The 21710-nt window shown below is 40.6% G+C and overlaps 1 protein-coding gene across 7 annotated transcripts in view; it reads right to left on the bottom strand.

Moving 5' to 3' along the window:
* The window catches only part of SMYD3 (SET and MYND domain containing 3), a 359336-nt gene that overhangs the window by 80753 nt on the left and 256873 nt on the right, over positions 1 to 21710 (bottom strand). For all 7 annotated transcript variants that reach the window (XR_013392181.1, XR_003705990.2, XM_028724158.2 and 4 more), the window contains 3 exons: positions 10339 to 10406; positions 9156 to 9258; positions 4399 to 4509 (listed from right to left, as the gene is read on the bottom strand). Coding sequence is in view for 5 of the 7 variants with exons in the window: in XM_028724158.2 (XP_028579991.2) it covers positions 4399 to 4509; positions 9156 to 9258; positions 10339 to 10406 (282 nt within the window). In the remaining 2 variants the exon portion in view is untranslated. The remainder of the gene's footprint in view (positions 1 to 4398; positions 4510 to 9155; positions 9259 to 10338; positions 10407 to 21710) is intronic.

The raw sequence follows: 21710 nt of genomic DNA, 5'->3' as shown, positions 1-21710 counted from the left end.
TATACAACAATGAGAACTGTGCAGTGCTTATTGGATCACACCACTTGCTTTCATCGGTAATTGTAAGGATGAACCGATCATCCTTTCTCCAGTCCATGCTAGCTTCATATATCTCCATTCATAACTCTGTTCCCTCCCATTTTCACATACATCAACTGCCACCGTTTCCAGGATCCCACACTCTGCAGAGTATAGGGCAGCTGCTGCTGCTTCCTTCCTTCAGAAGCACAGGCTGCACACCTTTCCTGTCTTCCCATCAGACCAAGGAAGCCCTGCTCATCGTGGGGGAAAGCAGACAATGCAGCTTACAATTCCCCACCAGTTCCTTATCCTCCCTCGCACTGCATCCTGCCCTTTCCATGACTCCTTGTGAGGTGAAGAGACTAGAAACTTGCAGCTTCTTGTCAGCCCATCCTTACCCATCTGGGCTATTTCTTAGCTGGACTAGTTGGGGGAGCAGTCAGTGGGACAGGGGTGCTTACCTGATCTGCAATCGCTGGCAATGCCATGACTTATTGAGAGGCAAAGGGACAAGACAGTAGTTATGTTGAATTCTTGGAGGTTTTTACACAGAGGCTGGATGGCTACCTGTCATGGATGCTTTAGCTGAGATTCCTGCATTGCAGGGGGCTGGACCAGATGACTCATGGGCCCCTTCCAACTCTAAGATTCTATGCTGCCATGACACAAATGTACTGCCACAGCTAATTTGATGTTCCTGCTGGGGCGTTTGCACTACACTGACTGAGCCCCTCACCGTCTTAGTAAGCTCTAGTGTGACCAGTGATGGGACATTGGGTAAGCACTGCTGTCTCATCACCTCCTTGCTAGTCTCCACTGAAGGAGCGTCTCCACCTCCATTGTTCTGTCCGGACATAGAGGTCCAGCACCGAGGGCCTTCTGGTGGTTCCCTCACTGCAAGAAGCCAAGTTACAGGGAACAAGGCAGAGGGTCTTCTTGGTAGTGGCACCCACCCTGTGGAATGCCCTCCCACCAGATGTCAAAGAGAAAAATAACTACCAAACTTTTAGAAGACATCTGAAGGCAGCCCTGTTTAGGGAAGCTTTTAATGTTTAATAGGTTATTGCATTTTAGTGTTTTGTTGGAAGCTGCCCAGAGTGGCTGGGGAAACCCAGCCAGATGGGCGGGGTATAAATAAATTGTTGTTGTTGTTGTTGTTGTTGTTGTTGTTGTTGTTGTTGTGAACAAATAGCTGGTCTTGCATCTTCTCCCTATATCTGCTAATGGGATTTGAAAATCCACATGAAACTCTAAACTTTCATTAGATCCTACTAGATTTTCAGACACAGCATTAATGTCATGTGAAAGATCATATAAAACTTGGATATTATCAGAGAAGGAACCATCATGAAAATTGAATAAAGTGCTGTCTGAATGCAACCCTAGTGGGACTTGCTAAGTGAGCATGCCTCAGATTGTGCTACAAACACAGCTATAGCTAAATAAGCTATGGTGCTCTCAGGTTAATCACTTTGCGCAAATAATTATACCTTATCAAACAATACTGTACTTTAACATAGATTGCTTGCACAAAACTCCTCCAAAATATGCCTTGGATAGTAATTACATGTGAAACAAATAAAAAAGCACTAATCATCTTTTGATAATTATCAGAAAACAGCTGTGATAGGAAATTGGTTACAAACTGATTTTTCAATAGCCACAAGTGTGCACTCACTCATAAAATTATTCAGCACAAGGACTGGCCAGGAGCCAGTGAAGGAGGAAAATAAATCTGATATCACTGTAAAGAAGAGAGTTCGGGCCCAACATATTGCATACTGAGAGAATAACTGACAGCTTTATGAAATCCGTGGCCTATGGAGTAACAGTTTGTAAAAAAGAAATCACTGTAATTGTATCAATACAGCTCAGTAGTTGCACACAGAGGGGAAAACAGAGATGAACACAAGGGAGTCTGACCACAGATTTTAAAAGCCAGAAAAAAACTGTAAAGGGATTCTGCCTGGTGAAAAAAAATATAGGTTATAGCGTTTTTCCAGGAATTCCTGTATGCTGTCAATATTCTTTGGTTGAGTAAATTCATGTTATAGGAATAAAATCACAGAGATAATAGGGGTTGCCTTTAAGGACGGATTGCTGTAATGTGCTCTGGGTGGGGCTGCCCTTGAAGCTAGTTTAAAAGCTTGCAGTGGGTGCAGAACGCAGTGGCCAGGCTGTCGAGTGGAGAGCACTTGTACTGACAGGTCTAAACTGGCTGCCAGTTTGCTACCAAGTGGCATTTAAGGTCTTGTTATTAATATATAAAGCCCCAAACAACTTGAGGTCAGGTTATCAGAAGGAACATCTTCTCCCATGTAGACCTGCTAGGTCACTAAGACCTTTTGAGGATGCCCTATTAATTGCGCAGGAAGCTACCGCTTTGTCTTGCAACAATGCAGCCACAGGCCTCCTCAGTGGTGATGCCAACATTATGGAATGTCTTTCCCTCTGCTATATGACAGACACCAAGTGCCATGGTTTTGCAAATGGTGGATGCACAGACATTTCTTGACCAATGAGGTATATTTCTATTGCCTCTGGATTATGCTGCCGATGTTTCAATATTCTATTTTACTGTGCTATTCTACCAAGAAGCGTATGGCTGTTGGGTTGTGGGATTCTTTTTTTACAGTTGTATACAGCCTTGAGATTTTGCCCTGAAATGAAAAGCAGTCTAGGAATGATTTTATAATTTAAAAAACAGTTTCCAAATGAAAAACAGAGGAACTTCAGATTAGAACTCGTCTGAGGGGCTCCACTAATGACAGTACTGGGCATGTGGCCCTTAATTTTCTCTTGATAAAGCAGCATTACCAAAGCCTGCAAGATAGCTTGCAAGGGAATTTATCACTAGACAAATTAAATTTTCTTCTGTAACAAGAGAGAGAGAGAGAGAAGAAAAGCAACGAAAGTGGAACCGTAAGCCTATGCAGAAGAGTCTATAGGAAGAATTAGAGCACTGTTTACTTTTCATTAGCGGAAAATATACCTTGTGACAAGCCTTAATGAATGTAATGTGAGTAACTCCAAGGGCTGGGGTTCCAAATATGTGGATTTCTTTTCTTTTCTTTTTTCAAAATGCTTTTTATTAGATTTTTCATTGGTTATTCATATACATATTCAGTCCTTTTTCATTGGTTATTCATATACATATTCAGTCCTTTCTTTTCTTTTTTTACATATACTGTGTACATATATAGACCAGACATATTTCTTCACAAGTGACTTCCCACCACCTCATTGCAGCTTCATCTGTCTTCTTTCTATTTACAACTGCTTTGCTTTGCAGTCTCATTCTTTGGGTTTTTGGCTGGTTCTTTCTCATTTATACTTATCTCTTTTCTAATTTGCTCCATTTTATTCTCTCTAATTTTCTTCCGGATGGCATTTTGTTGGGTAGAGAAGCCTCGCATAAAAGCCTTGCTTGCGTCCCAAATCACCCTGATGTCCATTTCCTGGTTTGTGTTTATTTCAAAAAATTATTTTAAAGTCTTGTACTTTTTAAAATATTTTTCCATAATTCAAGATATTTTCCTTCATTCTCCATCTCCATCTCCTTCTCATTCTCCTGCTGTTTCTTAATTCTAGAGTAACTGGGTTATGGTCTGAAATTAATCTTGGTTGTACTTCTGTGGTTTTTTTTCTTTGTTTTTTCAATATTAAATTATTTGACAGTCATATTCTATCTATTCTCCCTGGTGATTGTTTTGCCTCTGAAAAGTGCATGGAGTACTTCTCGTTCGGGTGTTTAAGTCTCCAAACATCGTTTAAATTCAGATTCTCTACCAGTTGAAAGAGGTCTGTGGTAGTCTTCCCTTTTTTATTCTTTCTCTCTCGCTGTTCTATCTAGTTCTAATGAGGTTACTCTATTGAAATCGCTTAGTAGTGCTATATTTTCATTACTACAATCCAATAATCTTTCCTCCAGTAATTTGTAAAATTCTACCTTTCTTTCAATTTGGGGTGTAGATTCCTATTACAATTATTTTCTCTCTTTCATATATTATTTGCACTCCTATAATTCTGCCTTCTTCATCCTTAAATAATAATTTCGGATCTAACTTTGGATTAGCATAAATTACAATTCCTCTTGTTTTGGATATGTTGGGCGAAATAAAAATCTGTTCATTTCTTTATTTTGTAAAGGCGATAAGAAGCATCAGCCCCTAAAACTCAGCAGAAGAATCCACCCATAGTCTCACCCTTTGAACTGATACTTATTTATTGCTATTGTTTCATTCACATGGGTACTTTTTCAGAATAAAAGCAGATACAAGGGCAAAGGCCATTTGCAGTTAGACCCCGAGGGCACCATCAGAAAGGCATGAAACTGTGTATCTATTGTGCTGCCCAGAAGTGGCTCAAACAACTCACCTTGCTTTGTGAATGGCACATAGGGCAGTCACATTCAAAACAATATTGGCGCTTCAGGTGCTGCTGACGATCAGGAGTAGGCATCATTGTTTCAATATAGCTGATGGTGAGCTGCAGACAACAAAGCAGGGGAAAGTCTGTGGTAATTTGACAAAAGACTGCATATTATCCGCTGCTAAAATAGGAGGGATCCTAAGTTTAAAGTATCATGCAATCATCTATGAATGACAACAGACACATCCATGAATGACAACCTAACCTACCACACAGGATCAGTTGTGAGAAGAAAATGGGAGTAATCCCACTGTTCCTCACCCTGCCCATAGAAGAAATGTTTGATGCAAATATCATGGATGAGCTCCATTTGGCTCTTACTCTGGCTCTGGCTCATGGAGGAGGTACAGAGCTTTTACTTCTGCTTTCGAATAAACCCCAGTTTAGTGTTATGTCTGAACCTTAAACTCTGACTGAAACAAGCCAATTTGGTAGACTAAGTCCTGATGTTGGTTTTTATTTCAATAGGCCATAGCTAAGACTAACCACATGGGACGCAGGTGGCATGGGTCTAAACCACTGTGCCTCTTGGGCTTGCTGATCAGAAGGTCAGCGGTTCGAATCCCCACAACTGGGTGAGCTGCCATTGCTGGGTCCCAGCTCCTGCCAACCTAGCAGTTCGAAAGCACGCCAAAAAAGAAAAAGAAAAAGTGCAAGCAGATAAATAGGTATCGCTCTGGCGGGAAGGTAAATGGCATTTCCATGCGCTGCTCTCGTTTTGCCAGAAGCGGCTTAGTCATGCTGGCCACATGACCGGGAAAAACTGTCTGCGGACAAACGCCGGCTCCCTCAGCCTGTAAAGCGAACTGAGCGCTGCAACCCCCGGGTCGTCTGTGACTGGACTTAACTGTCAGGGGTCCTTTACCTTTTTTAAAGACTAACCACAGGTTGTCTGAGTTTGGATACACAGAGGACCCTCGGGTTACGTTACCTTCAGGTAACATAACTTTCGGGTTGTGAACGCGGCAAACCCAGAAATGTATTTTTCCGGGTTTCGTTGCACACACATGCGCAGAAGCGCTCTATCATGCCGCATGTGTGTGCAGAAGCGGCGCCTCTACTTGCGAATTTTCCGGGTACGTACGGACCCCTGGAACGAATTACATTCATATCCAGAGGGTCCACTGTAATGCAAAACAGGGGTTAATCAACAAGAAAAGCAAAAGTTTCTGAGAGGGAGAGAGTATAAGCCTCGGTCTTATTCAAATGATAACCTAGTTTATCATTACATTCACAAAATGCTCCTTTACAAAGCTATTGTACTACCAACTTTACTGTACGCTTTACTCCTAGAAAGATTCCATCAACCGTGTCTGAAAAATTTAACACATCACTTGGGAAAATACTGGAAGAAGCAAAGATCACCAGTGTCAAAGAAATGATTCTTCCAACATCAACTTCGTTGGACAGGTCATGTTGTTTGGGTGCCTGGTTATCATCTTCCAAAGCAACTACTCTATTCCCAACTTAAGAATGGAAAGCGAAATACCAGTGACCAACGAAAGAGGTTTAAAGATGCTCTCAAGGTAAATCTAAAAAAATAAGCACTGATAACAGGGAAACACTGGCCTGCGAGCGCTCCAACTGGAGAACAGCCTTTACCAAAGATGTGGTGGACTTTGAAGAAGCAGAAACTCAGGGCAAAAAGGAGATATGAGCTAAGAGGAAGGCACGTTTGGCAAACCCTCATCATGATCAACTCCTGCCCAGAAACCTACTGTACGTTCCCACTATGGAAGGACATGTGGATCCAGAATTGTACTCCACAATCACTTATAGACTCACTATTAAGACCATTTGTCTTCCGTGAAAACGGTCTTAACAGTGAGTCCGTAAGTGACTCTTACTCAGTTACGAGTGATGGCCAAAGAAGAAGAAAAGAAAGAAGTCTTCTGAATAGCAGCCATAGATTCTGTAGCCATAGATTCAAGGATGCTTAACTCCTTAACTGCTTTGAAGGGGGCACACTGTGCTTCATTCATCATTTTTATTCTTACTCAAAGCTTATTTTGGTGGGATTCTAATCTGCACAAGTTATTTTTTGGTAGCGATCAAAAGCATAAGAGGTATCCAATTATATTTTTGATGGTGTGGACATTAATGTGTTCAGGGAGCTGTATCATCCATAAAACATATTGGGATTCCTTAATACATTATTAATTTGTAAAGTATTATTCACTGTGTTACCAAAAAGGGAATATCTATTCATAGAAAATGCTGTTCTCCCAGTCCCAGCTGCAGGTTTTATTAAATATAAAAAAACCCCAGCATTTTTTCTTGTTAGTGGAGGGTTAATCAAAGGTGGTTGGATGGTGAACTTGCTCTGCAAGACTGTCTGTTCTGATAACTGAAGAAGAGTATTCATTTAAAGATATGAAATGTGACAAGCATTGGCTAATAGGCTTTAATTCAGTGCAGATAGGTTTGAAATACCTGCGCCTGGTGCTGTAGTTATTATATGAATACTATATGCTGAACATGAAGATTTATAGAGTGCATAGAATTAGATAGCCACCCCAAGGGAGCAGCAGAATTAGTTCGAGCAGAGCCAAGGCTGAATGGCAATTCAAATGTAAGTGAAACATTGAGATTGCTTAACTCAGAGTTACGGAATCTTTAGAACAGGAGCCAACTAAATATTTGATTTCTTTTAAATGTAGCAAGAAGTTGAATTTATTCATGAATGAGTCACAATGGTCTGCAGGCAGGCCATTAGGGCTTTCTGCTTTTTGTTCCCAACTTTGTATTTTTCCTTTTTCTCTCTCTTTCCAAACACAGAAAGAGTTAAAACATTTGGAGCCTGACATGGCAGAAAAATGAAAACTGGAGTTCCCACTCTAACAAGGTTGAGGTGTTATAATTGCTTCTGAGTGACCAGGATCAGATTTGAGACTCAAGTAGCCTTGTAATTAGAAGCAGACAGACTGTCAAATAACTACAGCTGTTCTATAGTGGTTTCAGTCTTCCTTATATTAAACCCAGTTATACATGGGCCAGAAAGGGGTCCTATTGCTTCATCACAGAACAAGAATGTTAAGCTTGTCTTCTTATCCTTGCTGATTCTGCCTTTAGCAGTACTGTACTGCTGTGACTTCCAGGAGATTCCCTTTAACTAACTGTGTGATTGTAGGCATGTCTACTCAAGAGTTCAATGGGACTTATTCTCAGGTAAGCGGATAAAGGATTTAAGACTAAGAGGGCTGCACTGGATGGAACCACAGGAGAAAATAACTCAGAAAAAGGTCAGTCTGGTTGTGACCTTGACCACAGAGATTTGGGTAATTTTGCCTAGTCATTAAAGTCATTAAAGTCGATGGCATCTTCCAAAGACTGGATTTAGAGACTCTTAGCAAGTTTATAGATAAGGACAGAAAGGCAGAGTATCATTGAGAAGTTTGGTTTCATGGATAATCTGCATGTGCCTTGGGACTATATGTCTAATTTGTATGTGTAATCTGTGTAATGTGTGATTGTCCTTCAGAATACAGGGCATTTAGCTGACTCCCTTTTTGAAAGGACTCTACCTTCCCAATCCATGCCTAAGGCCCCACTGAACCTAGCTGTGAATTTTAATAATTTTAAAGAGTAATAGTCCTATCCTATGCTTAAAAATCCTGTGTTCAATCTGTGCTAGTTTAATTTGGGCCCCATTGGAATTAATGTGAAAGGTTAATTCTGACTAAGTAGTGTCCCACTGATTTTAGTGGGAGCTATGTGCAGCTAATTTAGTCTGGCTCCAAGCTCATATGTTTGAGTATTTTTACTGTAACCTTAACACCAATGCTATTTATTCTTGTATCACTACTACTGAGTGAGATGTTTTAATGTACAACAACAACCAACAGCGGAGCTGGACTTTTGTTGGAATAAACAATTAAAATTGTGACTCAGATAAAAGGAGCTCCCCATAAACTTTGCTGAGATCCAGCATTAGACAGCAAGCCCAAGAGATGAAATCTGTGAACTCAACACCATATTATATTCAGGTAGGTTGGTTCAGATATCTGAAGAAGTGTGCATGCACACAAAAGCTTATACCCAGAACAATCTTAGTTGGTCTCTAAGGTGCTACTGGACAATTTTTAAAATTTATTTATTTATTTATTTATTTATTTATTTCGACCATATTTTATTTTGCAAGTAGTGATCTTCTGAGGGTATGCATTGGATATGCCCATATTTGAAAAAGAAAATGGTGAGAAACATTTCTCTGATAAGGAACACAAATCATTTGGGAAGGGCATTTCTCCAAGTCATTTTTAATAAAACCAACAAGGAAACGACCCCTGCCTTGTTACTTTTCTTGCCAATGAAAGGTTTACTGCTTCAGCATGGTTTCAATCTGACAAATGCTTATTGTTGCAATGATTTAGTGAATGCAGCATTCCACCCAGAAGTATCGTAAGTGTTTTTTATCAGGGTAAAGGCACTCAAATACAAACAAAATGAAGTGCCTAGAGGAGGAATGGAGGGAGAAGAATTCATCAAGACTGCCAGTGATTTATGGGAGGTAATGATTATGAGACCCAGACAGTGTGAAGAGAAGATTCCCTTTATCATCTTCTTCCTGATAGCTATGAGATAGGAAGAAGCATCAATATATCATCAAAGTGTTAAAGCTGGTGGCCCTGCAGTCTGGAAGTTATTTAAGGAGATGCAACCGCTGCAGGTGTCTGTGACGGAAGAGAGAACAAGCTAATTACCTCTTCACCCATCTCAATGTCCCGGATGGAGCGGAGGTGGAGCCGGGGACCCTCAAAGACGATCACACAGTTGGGATCACAACTGTTGTTCAGTAAAGACATGCTAAGGAAGGAAAACAACATTGGTTTAAAGGAAAAGGTTTACAGGTGCAAATATGAAGTCTGACTAGAGAAGCCTCCGCTCCTCATTCCCTACATGGTGTATTGAATGCTTGTTAGCAGTATTTTAGGCCCAGTGCAAAGGGAGGCAAATGTAGTTTCCATGGCACCTGACACCCACATCAAGAACTCAGGTACATTGGAAAGTTACATTTCCCAGGTTCTCTTGTGCCTGGGCTACTGCTGCTGCAGTGCTGAAGACACCAAGAAGGAAGTGGGGTACTTGGTTTACACACTCTGCTGGGAGACATGGAATCTACGCAGCCAAATACTAAAAGCAAGGCAAGTTTTAATTCCAAGACAGATACTTACAAAGTTTGGTGTTGTCGCCACCTTTCCCTGGCTTTTGACACTTGGGATGTATATTGTAGGACTCACCCTATTTTTGAGATTGTAAGTTGTTTTGAACTGTTTTAAATGGCTATAACCCGTTCTGGGACAACAAGGTAAAGGGCAGGCAATGAATTAAAATCATCATCATCACTTGTGGCCAATGGTCACTGATGACATTTATGCCCCTTCCTACCATCACCCAATGCCAAAGAGGTGTTTGCTTCAATGTACTGCAAGTTGCGTGCTCATTAATTTGAGTTCCCTCTAGTGGTAGAAAGGGTCTTCTTCAAATATACAATATTATGGGTTGTGTTCAACCAAGTTTTACATAGAGTAGACCCACGGAAATTAATAGACTTGGGTTAGTTCTGTCTACTAATTCCAATAGGTCTACTCTGAGTATTATTAACATTGGATATAACCTCCTGTCTGATGCTCCCTTCCCAACTCTGAATGCTGGGAATTCAACAGGCTCCAGTGCCATGCAACTGAATTATCCAAGGCAGGGGGGAAGGAACTGCAGCTGTGGAATTTTCCTGTGAATTGTTTTCATTTCTAAAATTTCTTGATTCATTACAGTACCTGTTTATCCACGCCCCCCCCCCCCCAAGCCTGGGACTGAGTGCATCTCTGTGCAATAGAACTAGAATCCTGGAGGTTTTGCTTATGAGTTAAGGAATGCCCACAGTACCTGGGATAAAGGCCAACACCAACATTCTGCATCTCCCCATTGCTAATGCTGAAACAGTTGCAGGTCACCTGTAAAAACAAGGTTATAATCCATGATTAGTATTACTAGAGCCATTGAGAAACTTCGTATCCGAGTGACAGAAATGTTTAAAATACAAGGCAGCAACTGCTGGGTAATTAGAGTAGGGATATTCAAGTCCAGCACAGAGGTACCCTTTCATATTACAGCATTTAAATCTGGGACACAACCTCAAAAAAATAATGAAGCCAATTAGGTGCTGAAATGCCAGTGTCCTTTAAAAGGCTGCCAAAATACAAGTTTAGATATATGCTGAGACCCCATTTTATAGTCTGCAAGAAAACACACAGACACACACACAGTTTCATCCTATGGCTGTTTGCAGTGTTACATTAATCAAAACTGAATCACCAAGTCTGCCTACAGAGTAATTTCACATGTCTTGATAGGAAAGCTGATTTAAATGAATATACAAACAGTAATAAAATGCCTTAACCCTCCCCCACAAAACACCCCACATTAATTAGTCTGTTATTTAACCCATTCATACTTCCCAACCATTTACAAAAGTCATACATCTTAATTATGTTTCTCCTGCTGCTATTGGAAACATAATTCGAGACAACACTTGTGAGCTATGTTTAGTCCATTTCTTTTATAAAAGCAATTAAAGTGTTACAAAAATATTGACCTTGTTTTTCAGTACATAAAAAATTAACAACTCTTTCCAGCTGGGAGAAAAATCGCCCCATTTCTCCGAAATACTTTTCCTAAGTGTCTTACAATAGAGTCCTATAGATCTATGTGGTTTCAGAATTACAGAATGATTCATGCCAAGAGTTACAAGGCTGCTGGTTAAAGCAGCGAGGCAAATATGCCCTGGCCTATTGCTCATCACCATGTGTTTGATGCCTAAGACTGCTGCTTTGGGAGGAAGAAATATGGAGAAGAGATATTCTGTACATGTGGCGAACGAGAGTGGAGAAGCAACAGGCAGTGGAAGGGTTAATCAAAATCCCCTTCCCTTGATGTCTATTCTGCTCCACATCACACATCCCTTCCAGAGTTGCCTTTCCATTGTCAAAGCAGCTATTGGGCTTTCATTACACGCACATGCTGCCTTGAGGACTGGGCCAGGTTGTCGTCTCACAGGCTGTTGTGATTTTAGGGAATCCTTCATTTAGTTATTACAAGCATTTATAGACCACCCTTCATCTCAGTAGATCACAGAGTTGGATACAAATTACAAACTGCACAGAATTATATTTTAAACAATCCAAACAAAGAAAACAGTTAAAACAGCAAAGCAGACTACCTATCACAAATTAGTTCTTACAAAAACAAAAAAAAGTAAAATGCCTGAGCAAACAGTTGTAAGTCTTTCCCTTGATGCTGAAAGGATAACAAGGATGCTTGCATGGCAAGGCCCCAAACCCTTCCCCTTTGTTTGGAATAAAGACACTTGACTTTATTTTAGGTTAACGGGCTAAAAAAGGACACAACTTTATTGGTTACAGAATGTGAGTGGTATTGGCTTAGGCATTGGAACCGAACCGACTATATCTGACTCCTGCCTGCCTGCAGGAAGTCTCAGAAGGGTTAACCACCAGTAGGGGGAGCCCTGTTGATGCACATCAACTAGGAACTCCCTCAGGGTCACCAACAGGGGTCATGCCATGGCCCTAGCCCCCACCAGGGCTTCAGATGGGGCCATGCCCCCCAGATTCCTTTAACGGAATACCCTTGGAATAGGAGGGGTAGGTGATGGCCACTACTTCCCCTCACCTCCAACCGAATACTCCAATGCCTAACCTCCAAACCTTACCAAGTTGTGATGATTTGCTACGAGGTAGGTGAAAAACCAAATGGCTGGTGCCAATTTCACAAGTAGAAAATATTCCTACCAGGCCCCTTCAACAGGCGACCAACCGAGGTCCATAGCAAGGTCAAAAGATTAAGAGCTTAATCTTAGGAAGGGAGGGTGGGAGAACTGCGCGAGTGGGAAGCAGAAAAAGGGTGAGTTCCCGCTGGCGGACTGCTCACATAGAGTATGCCACGCCCCCTGGCCAACTGGATTGGTCAGCCTAGGGTGTGTCATGGAAGGGACTCCCTATGACGCAGGGGCTAGCCACACCCCTGCACACAGGGCGGGGTCGTGTCCAGCCTGCAACTCCATTTCCCTGGGGAAGGGAAATGGCTTTTTCAAGGGAGTGTATTATACAAATGGGGCATCACTACAGAGAGAGGCCCTTTCTCATCTCAATGTATGAACACACTTCCCCAGGAATGGTTATGCAGAAAAGAACCTCCTCTGAAGGTCTTAAGGCATAGCCAAGATGAGCTCTGAGGTCCTTGGAGTTTAGAGGTTTGCCGCGAGCAAAAACAGATAAAGGTATGAAGTGCTTTTCCCCCTCAAAAAATGTTTAGGGGTACTCTCATTTCAACTCAAGAAAATCATCATTTTCTAGTTCAAATCGGGGGAAATAAACACAGTACATGGACAAAAGTACAAAGATTCACAAAATGTTTAAGAGTACGTGTACCCCTGCATCCGTCTAGAAAAAAAAGCAGTAGCCCTTTTCTATCAAGTTTTACATCAAGGAAGTGAATAATGTACCAATAACACACACACACACACACACACACACACACACACAAAGAGCTTTTGAAGATAAAGTCTTTTTCGACGAGTTTCAAGACACCTTCTGGTATAACTCCATTATGTGCACAAACAAGAAAGAACAAGGCAGGGGTCCACTGACAGCATATTTACAGGTCTGGAATACATGAACATTAAGCATACGAACTATAGATGCAAGCAAACCATTGAAGTTGAATAACCCTTTAACTGACCGAATTGAGATGTGAACTCTGTAACTCCAACTGATATTGTAATGTCTCAGATACATGGAGGTAACCGAGAAAATGTAGATGTTCTTAAATGTTGTTGTCATAAATACTAAGTTCTCGGAGTTTCTATGCAACTGTTCTCCTCTCTGAATCCACAAAGCTTTGGAGTAGAGTGCGGGGAGCCACCTGATGAGAGATGCAGCTATAGAAAGGCTATTAGTGATTAACACCCACTGTGGATAAAGGGGAGGGGAACTGCACTAATTAGCAAGAAAGGCATTTCCCTTTGCAGCGTTCTTGATCTTGATATCTCCATACAACACACACACACTAATGATGGCACTGCTTTTTAAGCCTTTGCTATTTTTGTAGTCAGCCCCAGCCTTCTCAGGATGAGACGCAGCCTCCATCTGCGGGAGTCTTCTTTGTACCCACTAGGAGCTTTCCCCGCTTCCAATTTATCTAAGCGAAGCAATCCAGGGGTGCCAACAAACAGAAGTTGGCTGATTTCATTTTAATAAAAAATAAAATAAAATGTAAAAGATCCCCCCGCCCCCCACTATTTCATGGAATCTGCAGAAGGGGAGGAACTACCAAACAGAGAAATATAGTGGAGAAAATGAAGAAAGGATGTAGAAGCCTTGGGTTAGCTTATACATACATTCTAAATATGTTTCTTCTGCCTAAGGGAAGTACTTAAAAAAAAAATCCGAATATACTATCATCACTATTTCTGTATTATGAGACGATTCATGTTCTAAAGACAGAAATTACCCCATTATAAAAACTCCATGTTAAAATAGCAAGTACTTGGAAGAGAAATCAGTCCACAAAGAGCTCAGCAGAATTTTAGCTCAGTTGGTTAGAGCATGGTGCTGATAAGGCCCAGGTTGCAAGTTTGATCCCCATATGGGACAGCTGCATATTCCTGCATTGCAAAGGGTTGGACTAGATGATTTCTTCCAACTCTACACTTCTATGATTCTATGCGCATACTAAGCACTGCCTGTTGGATAAATCATTATCCTGTGGATTATGTTTCTACCTGCAAAAGGGGAATAATCCCCATCCTATATCCCACAAGGTTTTTGTAAAAATTATAAAGTCATTTTCATCCTAATATTACTGTGGATGCTTCTATTATAGATACCACTAGAGATCACCTGTTTCAGAAGCAAATTGTCTCACTGCAGAAATGAAAGCTAAGTTACGCCTCTAACACTATACATGTTTTGTGAAAGAATACACAGGAGCAAAACATTAATATTAATATCTATAGCAACTACAGCATGATGGCAACAGCAGCCAGAAAAAGTGGGAGAGGCATGGCAGCATAAGATGGAACAGATGTGAAGGAGGTCTGATGCTGTAGTATTTGCTACGGAGGAGGACCGGGCACAATGTACAAGTTTGCTTTGTGCCTCTGGGAGTGCTCAAAACATTTTAATAGTTGTAAGTTCATACACATGGGTGCTGTATGCAAAAGCTAGAATTAAATGCAAGCACAAGGAGGGAAAAACAAAGAAAACTGCCTTATACTGAATCAGATCATTGAGCTCAGTCTACATTGACTGGCAGTGGTTCTCTAGGGTTCCAGTCTTCTTCTGCCCCACCTGGAAATGCCAGGGACTGGACCTGTGACCTTTTGCACACAGAACATGTGCCCTGCTACTTAGATAATGTCCTTCCCTTGAAAGAAAAACACAAAGAAATGAGACAAGTGTTGGTTGTGTTGGAGAGCGACCAGGATGATAAAGTGTCTGGAAACCAAGCCTTATGAGGAACAGCTGAGGGAATTGGGTATGTTTAGCCTGGTAAAGAGGAGACTGAGAGGAGATATGATAGCCATCTTCAAATATCTAAAGGGCTGTCACATGGAAAATGGAGCAAGCTTGTGTTCTCTTGCTCCAGAGTTTAGAACCCAAACCAGTTACAAGAAAGGAGATTTTGACTAAACATCAGGAAGAACTTTATGATAGGAAGAGACAGTGAGATGGTACTCCATGAGAAGTGGTGAACTCTCCTTCATTGGAGGCTTTTAAACAGAGGTTGGATGGCCATCTGTCATATTTGATTTAGTTAAGATTCCTGCACTGCAGAGGGTTATATTAGATAACCATCGGGGTCACCTTCCAACACTACAATTCTATAATTCGATGGTGAGCCAAGTTCAGATAACAGGAAGCTCAAGACTTAAGATGGAAGATGAATGAATGGAGTAGAAATTCAGATTTGTCTTACACTCTTTTGTTCATACAGATATTCTTACTGTTTTTGCTTGATGTAAACACTAATTTGGCAGTTCTGACAGATTCAAGAACTGAAGAAGTGGATTACATACAATAGCCAACTCATGGGCCTAAATTATCATGCCCTTGAAATAAATAATGAAGGTATTTTACATGTGTCTAAGACAAGACTTTGTATAGTGTTTTTATCTTATATTTTCTTTCTAGATCATGACAGTCTCTTAAATTTCAAAAGGGCAATCCACATGTGACCATTGTTGAGTGTGGCCGAGATAGAAATCCCTGCTGGGCCTGGAGTTCGAACCATCCAATTCACTGGCTTATGGCCCATATACTTGATTATCATAGTCCACCAAATCCTTCTGCATTAATCCGATTTTTCTGTTTACCAGAACCAGTCTTTGTACTGGACTTACCAAAAGTAAGGTTGTTGAGAAAACTGAACAAATGAGAAAAGGGACATTATGCTGTTATGATCTGGTATCTCACATAGGTTTTTTCACATTTTTTCTCCATTAAACATCAAAACTTTGCAAGTCATTAAAGGCACTAACTTTTTTCTAGTTCTTCTTCCATCCATTAATCTGTAAGTGTCTGTGGTTAGACTGCTAGTCTGTGCTAATTTGTTATATTCTCAAATGAATCAGAATGATTTGCACTGATGCCATGGTGATGCATGATGCTGCATTACCTAAGAGCAATAACATGTTCATTTAAGAGTAATAAATGTGGGAATGCCAAGTACAGTACAGTCACATCCACAGCAGCACCTCAGTACTGAGCGATCGGGGATGACAACTCATAAGCCTAATGTTCACTATGACTCAAGGCATTTCATCTCTGATGACCACAAATACAGCTTCTTATTAAATAAGCCCCCCAGTTCCATGCCCTTAGATAATTATAAAAAATTGCTTATAGTGGATAGTCCCCCTAGCCAGTTTCTAGAAATGTTGTTGTCTTCAAACAAGGTGAAACGAAGAGAGATAAATAGGCACATTTGTTTTCAGTTTTGTGAAGAAAATGCAGCCACACATCTATCATATGCTCACACCATACCCCAGGTTTATTGTTTACAAATGTTCTATTTAGTATCTACAGAGATAAATAATAGAAATAAGGTCAGATTCACACTTCCACTGAGGATACACTGGGCAGTGAGTGGGATAGACATTGGGTTTGTGATGGGGATGCAAACCATATGGTGACTTGTCCACCTGGTGTGAAGGTTGTGGATGCCATGTGTTGTCCACAGCCTGATAAATAGGGTTAGGAAAGAGTCAGGGATGGTGGTGCATATTGATAACAATGAAGTGGGGAAATGTAGTCATGTGGTCCTGGAAGTAAATTTAGGTTGGGATGTAGAAGGTTGAAAACCAGGTCCTTCAAGATATCTTTCTTTGAAATGCTATCCATTCCATGAACAGCACCAGACAGATAGGCAGAGCTGGAGAGTCTAAATGTATGAATGAGTATGAGTTTAGTTTTGGTATGTACTGGGAATTTTGGGGGACAAGTCCAGCCTGCACAAAAGAAATGGGCTCCAACTGGAATGGAGATAAAAAGCTGCCAGAAGAGCTTTTAAACTGCCGTATTTTTCCATCTATAAGACGCCCCCCATGTATAAGACGCCCCCTATTTTGGGGGACTCATATTTTAGAAAATGGGGGAGCTGTATCTGTGTATAAGACGCCCCCTAATTTCTGACATTATTTTAAAGGGGAAAAACCTAGTCTTATACACAGAAAAATATGGTAATTGCTGAGGTAAAGCAGACAGGAACTACAGAATGTTAAGTTTGGGCTAAATCATATTTTAAGGATGAGGGTGAATGTTTGTGATAGTTTTGCTTCCCTCTCTCACCCTCACTTCATGCAAATCAAGACCTGTAATGTAGCACTACTACCCTCCAATGTGAGCTGCAGGATGACAGCCTTATATTTTTATGCACATAGGAAGACAGCACACACATCTTTGCCACTTTAAAATACATTTATTTGTGTTTAAAATGTAAGGGCGATTGATATCCAGCTAAGTCGTGATTTAGTTGGATACCACCCATTAATTTTTCCACTTTAACAAGAAGCCAAAACATTGAGAAAAGCACAAAGGCCAATTAAAATAGACTAAAATCTTCAGAACAATATTAAAACTCTGTTTAAAACCAGCAGAAGCTGCCCAAGATCATAAACAGCACACATTTACCACATGGGCAAAGATTATGTATTCTGTACTTGGCTATTGTACCTCAGTATAAATGGCAACAACAAAACCCTCTTTCGAAGCAGCCCAGAGAGATTGCTCTGATTACAGAGAGCACACCTATGCCATTTGAAAACAGGAATTTATCATGGACTGTGAAAGACGGAGACTTGGCTTTACTAACAAGGCAAAATGTGCCATACTATATATATATCGTACAATTAAACCACAACCACTAATTTAATGCATTAGATATGGGAATAGAATCCACCACTCCATAACGTCTTGTCCTTTTACCATCTGGAAATGCATCAACTTTAAGGAACAAACTGAACATCTTAGTGTTATCATCATTGTTTTCCTGTTCACAATAACATGATGGGGAAATTATACAGCAAAACAGCTGCCCTGTTTGATGCTGCCCTGAAGACTGTTGCCATTACTGGCCACTAACATTAAATATTAATAGAAATTGAATATGGAGGCAGAACGTGGAGAAAAAGCTGCACACTGAGGAAAATCTACGGGGCTAGATGACATCTTTTAAGCCATAACGCAAAAGCCCCTTAGATAAATTATTTCACAATTTTGTTGTTGTTGATGATGGTGGTGGAGTGTTAAAAGATGTACTGGTTAGATAGAATGAAAACAAGCCATATCAAATGGTTTGCTCTTAATCACGGCATACCTTTTTTCTTTGCTACGCTAGAGAGTATTGGAAGCAAGACTTCACTGTCTACATAGCTTTGGATTTGTTTTCTGGCACCCAGAGTGAACGTACTGCCTCTTAAACACACCCTTGCAATCCCTGTGGCCTTGCACAATCCATTTTCATAAGTTCCTACATTGAGCTTCATTCAAAAGCCATCTCAACTGTGGACCAGGAGCTGTGTGCCAGGCTGCACAGCCAAAATACTGGGATGATCCAAAGTGGGATGATGAAGAACACCCACTGGTCCCATTTCCTACCTCCACATGCTGATTAGTTTCCTAGAAATGAAAGTTATGTACATACCGTTTGTAGGCTACTACCTATTCATGCCCTGATTATACCCACATTTTGGTCATCTATACAAGACCAATATACTTTCTGGACATGATTCTGCTTATGCATGGAAGCCTGTGAAATACATAGAAAATATGTTAGCTGCAATCTACTCTATGTCAACTATCTTCTCCCTTTCAGTTCCTATGAAATTGCAAGGCTGGATGTGGCTTGTATAAAGCGATGGCATATTTCCAAAGATACATAGCTTGGAAATGTGATATAATTTCTCTTTCTTTGGTTGGAGATTTCATTTCTGACAATCCACTAATATATAATGCTCATTTACAGAAAACAAAAGAAAAAGGAATGTTCCATATTTATATGCATGTTTGTTTCACAAAACCCCATTATACCTTTCTCTTCACCCTCAGAGCACAAGCTATTAAATATTCAAAATCAAACTACATTAATTTTTAGCTCGACACTGCACACTAATGACATTAAGTCAATACTGGGACTATTTTGGTATTTCTCCCGGAAATTCCCAGTTGAATTCTTTCATTGGAAGCTACACATTGAAGAGGCAGAAATGAATTCTGCCCCCATCCTTTCTTAGATAATTGGCAGACCTAACACCTGCCTGAAGCAGGTCGTTTTACTTACAAACACAGCTAAACATTATGTAAGTGTACAAGCTGTTCAGAAAAATGGATGTGGACTTCATAAACCAAGCTGTTCTGGTCTTAAAACCTGCTCTTCACTCATAGGGGTCACTGTACACTTTCAGAAATGCCTTTTAATATACTCTGAGTTGCTCATTTGACGCAGGGCTTAAGCAGCGCTTCTTAAACCACATCTGCACCATATATTTAAAGCACTATTCTACCACTAATGTATGCTGCAGATGTAGCCTTTTACTTTTTGAGCCTGGGATTGCCTTCTGCCTTCTGCCACTCACATAACTTTGCACCAACCATCCATTTTGAATACAGTTGCAAATAATTCTTCACCCATTTTGCTACCCTATTTGCAGGCAGCACCAGTGAGGGAAATGATGGCTATTTTCACGGTCTGCTGAGGTGAACACTGAGGGGGATATGAAACTGACTAGCATTGGTGTGGTTACAGATTTTGAAGTGTAGGCGCTTATTGTGATGGCTCCCAGAGCCACACCTCCAAGGAAAGCCCAAGCATGTAAACAGCTGTGTTAAGTCTCATATACACCCCCAAAGGGCAACAGTACATCACGTGGTATGCAATTTATTAGAAACAGTTGGCAGTTGCAAGATGTTTATAAAAGTAAACGCAACTTGTGAAACACATTGACCTTTAACAAAACAGCTCTAGTCATCTGAAAATAAACAATTAACTTTTAATTAGAAATGCAAACAATCATGCAGAGCAATATCATCATTTAAACTGCTTGTGTGGAGTGGAATCCCATCAAAGAAAGGTGGGGAAAGGTATCCAAGACACTGCTTGATTATTTGCCTCATTTTCTTGACCTCCTTGGTGCTAATCAAGAAAAAAACTGACAGCCTCATTATCATCTCATCTCATCTCATTCACTTGCCAGAATAAGGAAGTTCTGTCCATTACCCCATATCATGTCATGTCATCGTTCTTGCCTGGGAAAAACCTCCCAGAACTACATTTCACCATGTCCCACATCCGCTAAACCGCTAATCACTAGTGCTCCTCCCAGCTCCATTCCATGGAGCATAATTTTGAAATGGTATGCCTACTGGCCCAATGCTTGAATACAGCACACCAGAGGCAGATTTGGGGCAGTATGAAAGTGGCCTGGGGCAGGCAAGGAAATGCCTTTCTCACTGCTTCCTTCCTTCAGTCAGGTGGGGGGTCACCAAAATTTAGCCTCACACAGGGCACCATTTTATCAAAGTCCTCCCATGAACACACTTTATGTTTCCAGATGTATTTTAAAGACTCTTGCAAAGTTTAATTAGAACTATTAAAGAATCTGATATTTTTCCAGTTTTTTTTATATATAAAAACCCCCTCCAAACCCTGATTTAGTTACACTAGCAATGAAAATGTTCAAGGTTGCTCAGAAAATGCAGAATATATTAATATGAAAAACTAAACCATAATGTATCACATTAAAGCAGTATAATCAGTGCCCAATTAATGAAAAACAATATCCCCCTTGCCAATGCATTTCCTCTTAAATCGCATAAGGTTTTAGCACTATTGGACTTTCATTTGTTTTCTTCAAAATAAGCCTTGCTATCAACTAATGGTGTGGCCGCAGGGCACTCACTGTCTGTTGCATCTGTAAATTGGAAGAATAGTGTTCTGCTTCACATAGATTTTTCCAAAAGTATTTTATACCTGTAGGAACGGAGTAAAGTGCCCGATCTGAAATAAGATATTCGTTTCCCCCATACCTTTACATTTCATTCTTCTTCCAAATCTTCGTGTCCCTTTGTAATTTTAAATAGTGATTCCCCCCCCCCCGTCATCTTCTTGAGTTGCCCCTTGGGTTTTAGAATCCCCCTCCCTCCTGAGAATTCCAACCCTTTCCAGAATTTAAGGAGCAGTTCAGAAATTTGTTCCAGTTAGTGTTTGCTTGAATCTTGCTAGGCTCTTCTGCCACTTATCTTTTCATTTTTATTTTCTTTCTCTCCTTTCATGTTTGCCTTGATCATTTCAATTCATTTTTCCTAACCTGGTGCTCTCCAGATACTGCTGGACCACAGCTCCTAGCATTCCTGACTACTAGAAACCCAGCCAGATGGGTAGGGTATAAATAATAAATTATTATTATTACTAGGCCAAGCTGGCCAGGGCCAATGCAAGCTGTGGTTCAGAACTTCTAGAGGATACCAAGGATGGGGAAAGCTACCGTAATTCAGATTGTAAGATTTTCAGCAGTTTTTAATAATGTACTATGGGTTTCTGGGGGTTTTCCCTGTTGTTATTCTGTCTCTCACAGCTACAATAAACCTACCATTAAAATTATGGACTGGTTGTTTCTTCGTCAGAGAGCAAACAGGCAAATTTAACAGGGGATCAAATACTCCCCCCCCCTCACTGTATAATTA

This window comes from Podarcis muralis, chromosome 3, assembly GCF_964188315.1.
Source record: "Podarcis muralis chromosome 3, rPodMur119.hap1.1, whole genome shotgun sequence".
Taxonomy (NCBI): domain Eukaryota; kingdom Metazoa; phylum Chordata; class Lepidosauria; order Squamata; family Lacertidae; genus Podarcis; species Podarcis muralis.
Note: the sequence above shows the minus strand (reverse complement) of the source record. Positions and strands in the feature narration are given on the sequence as shown.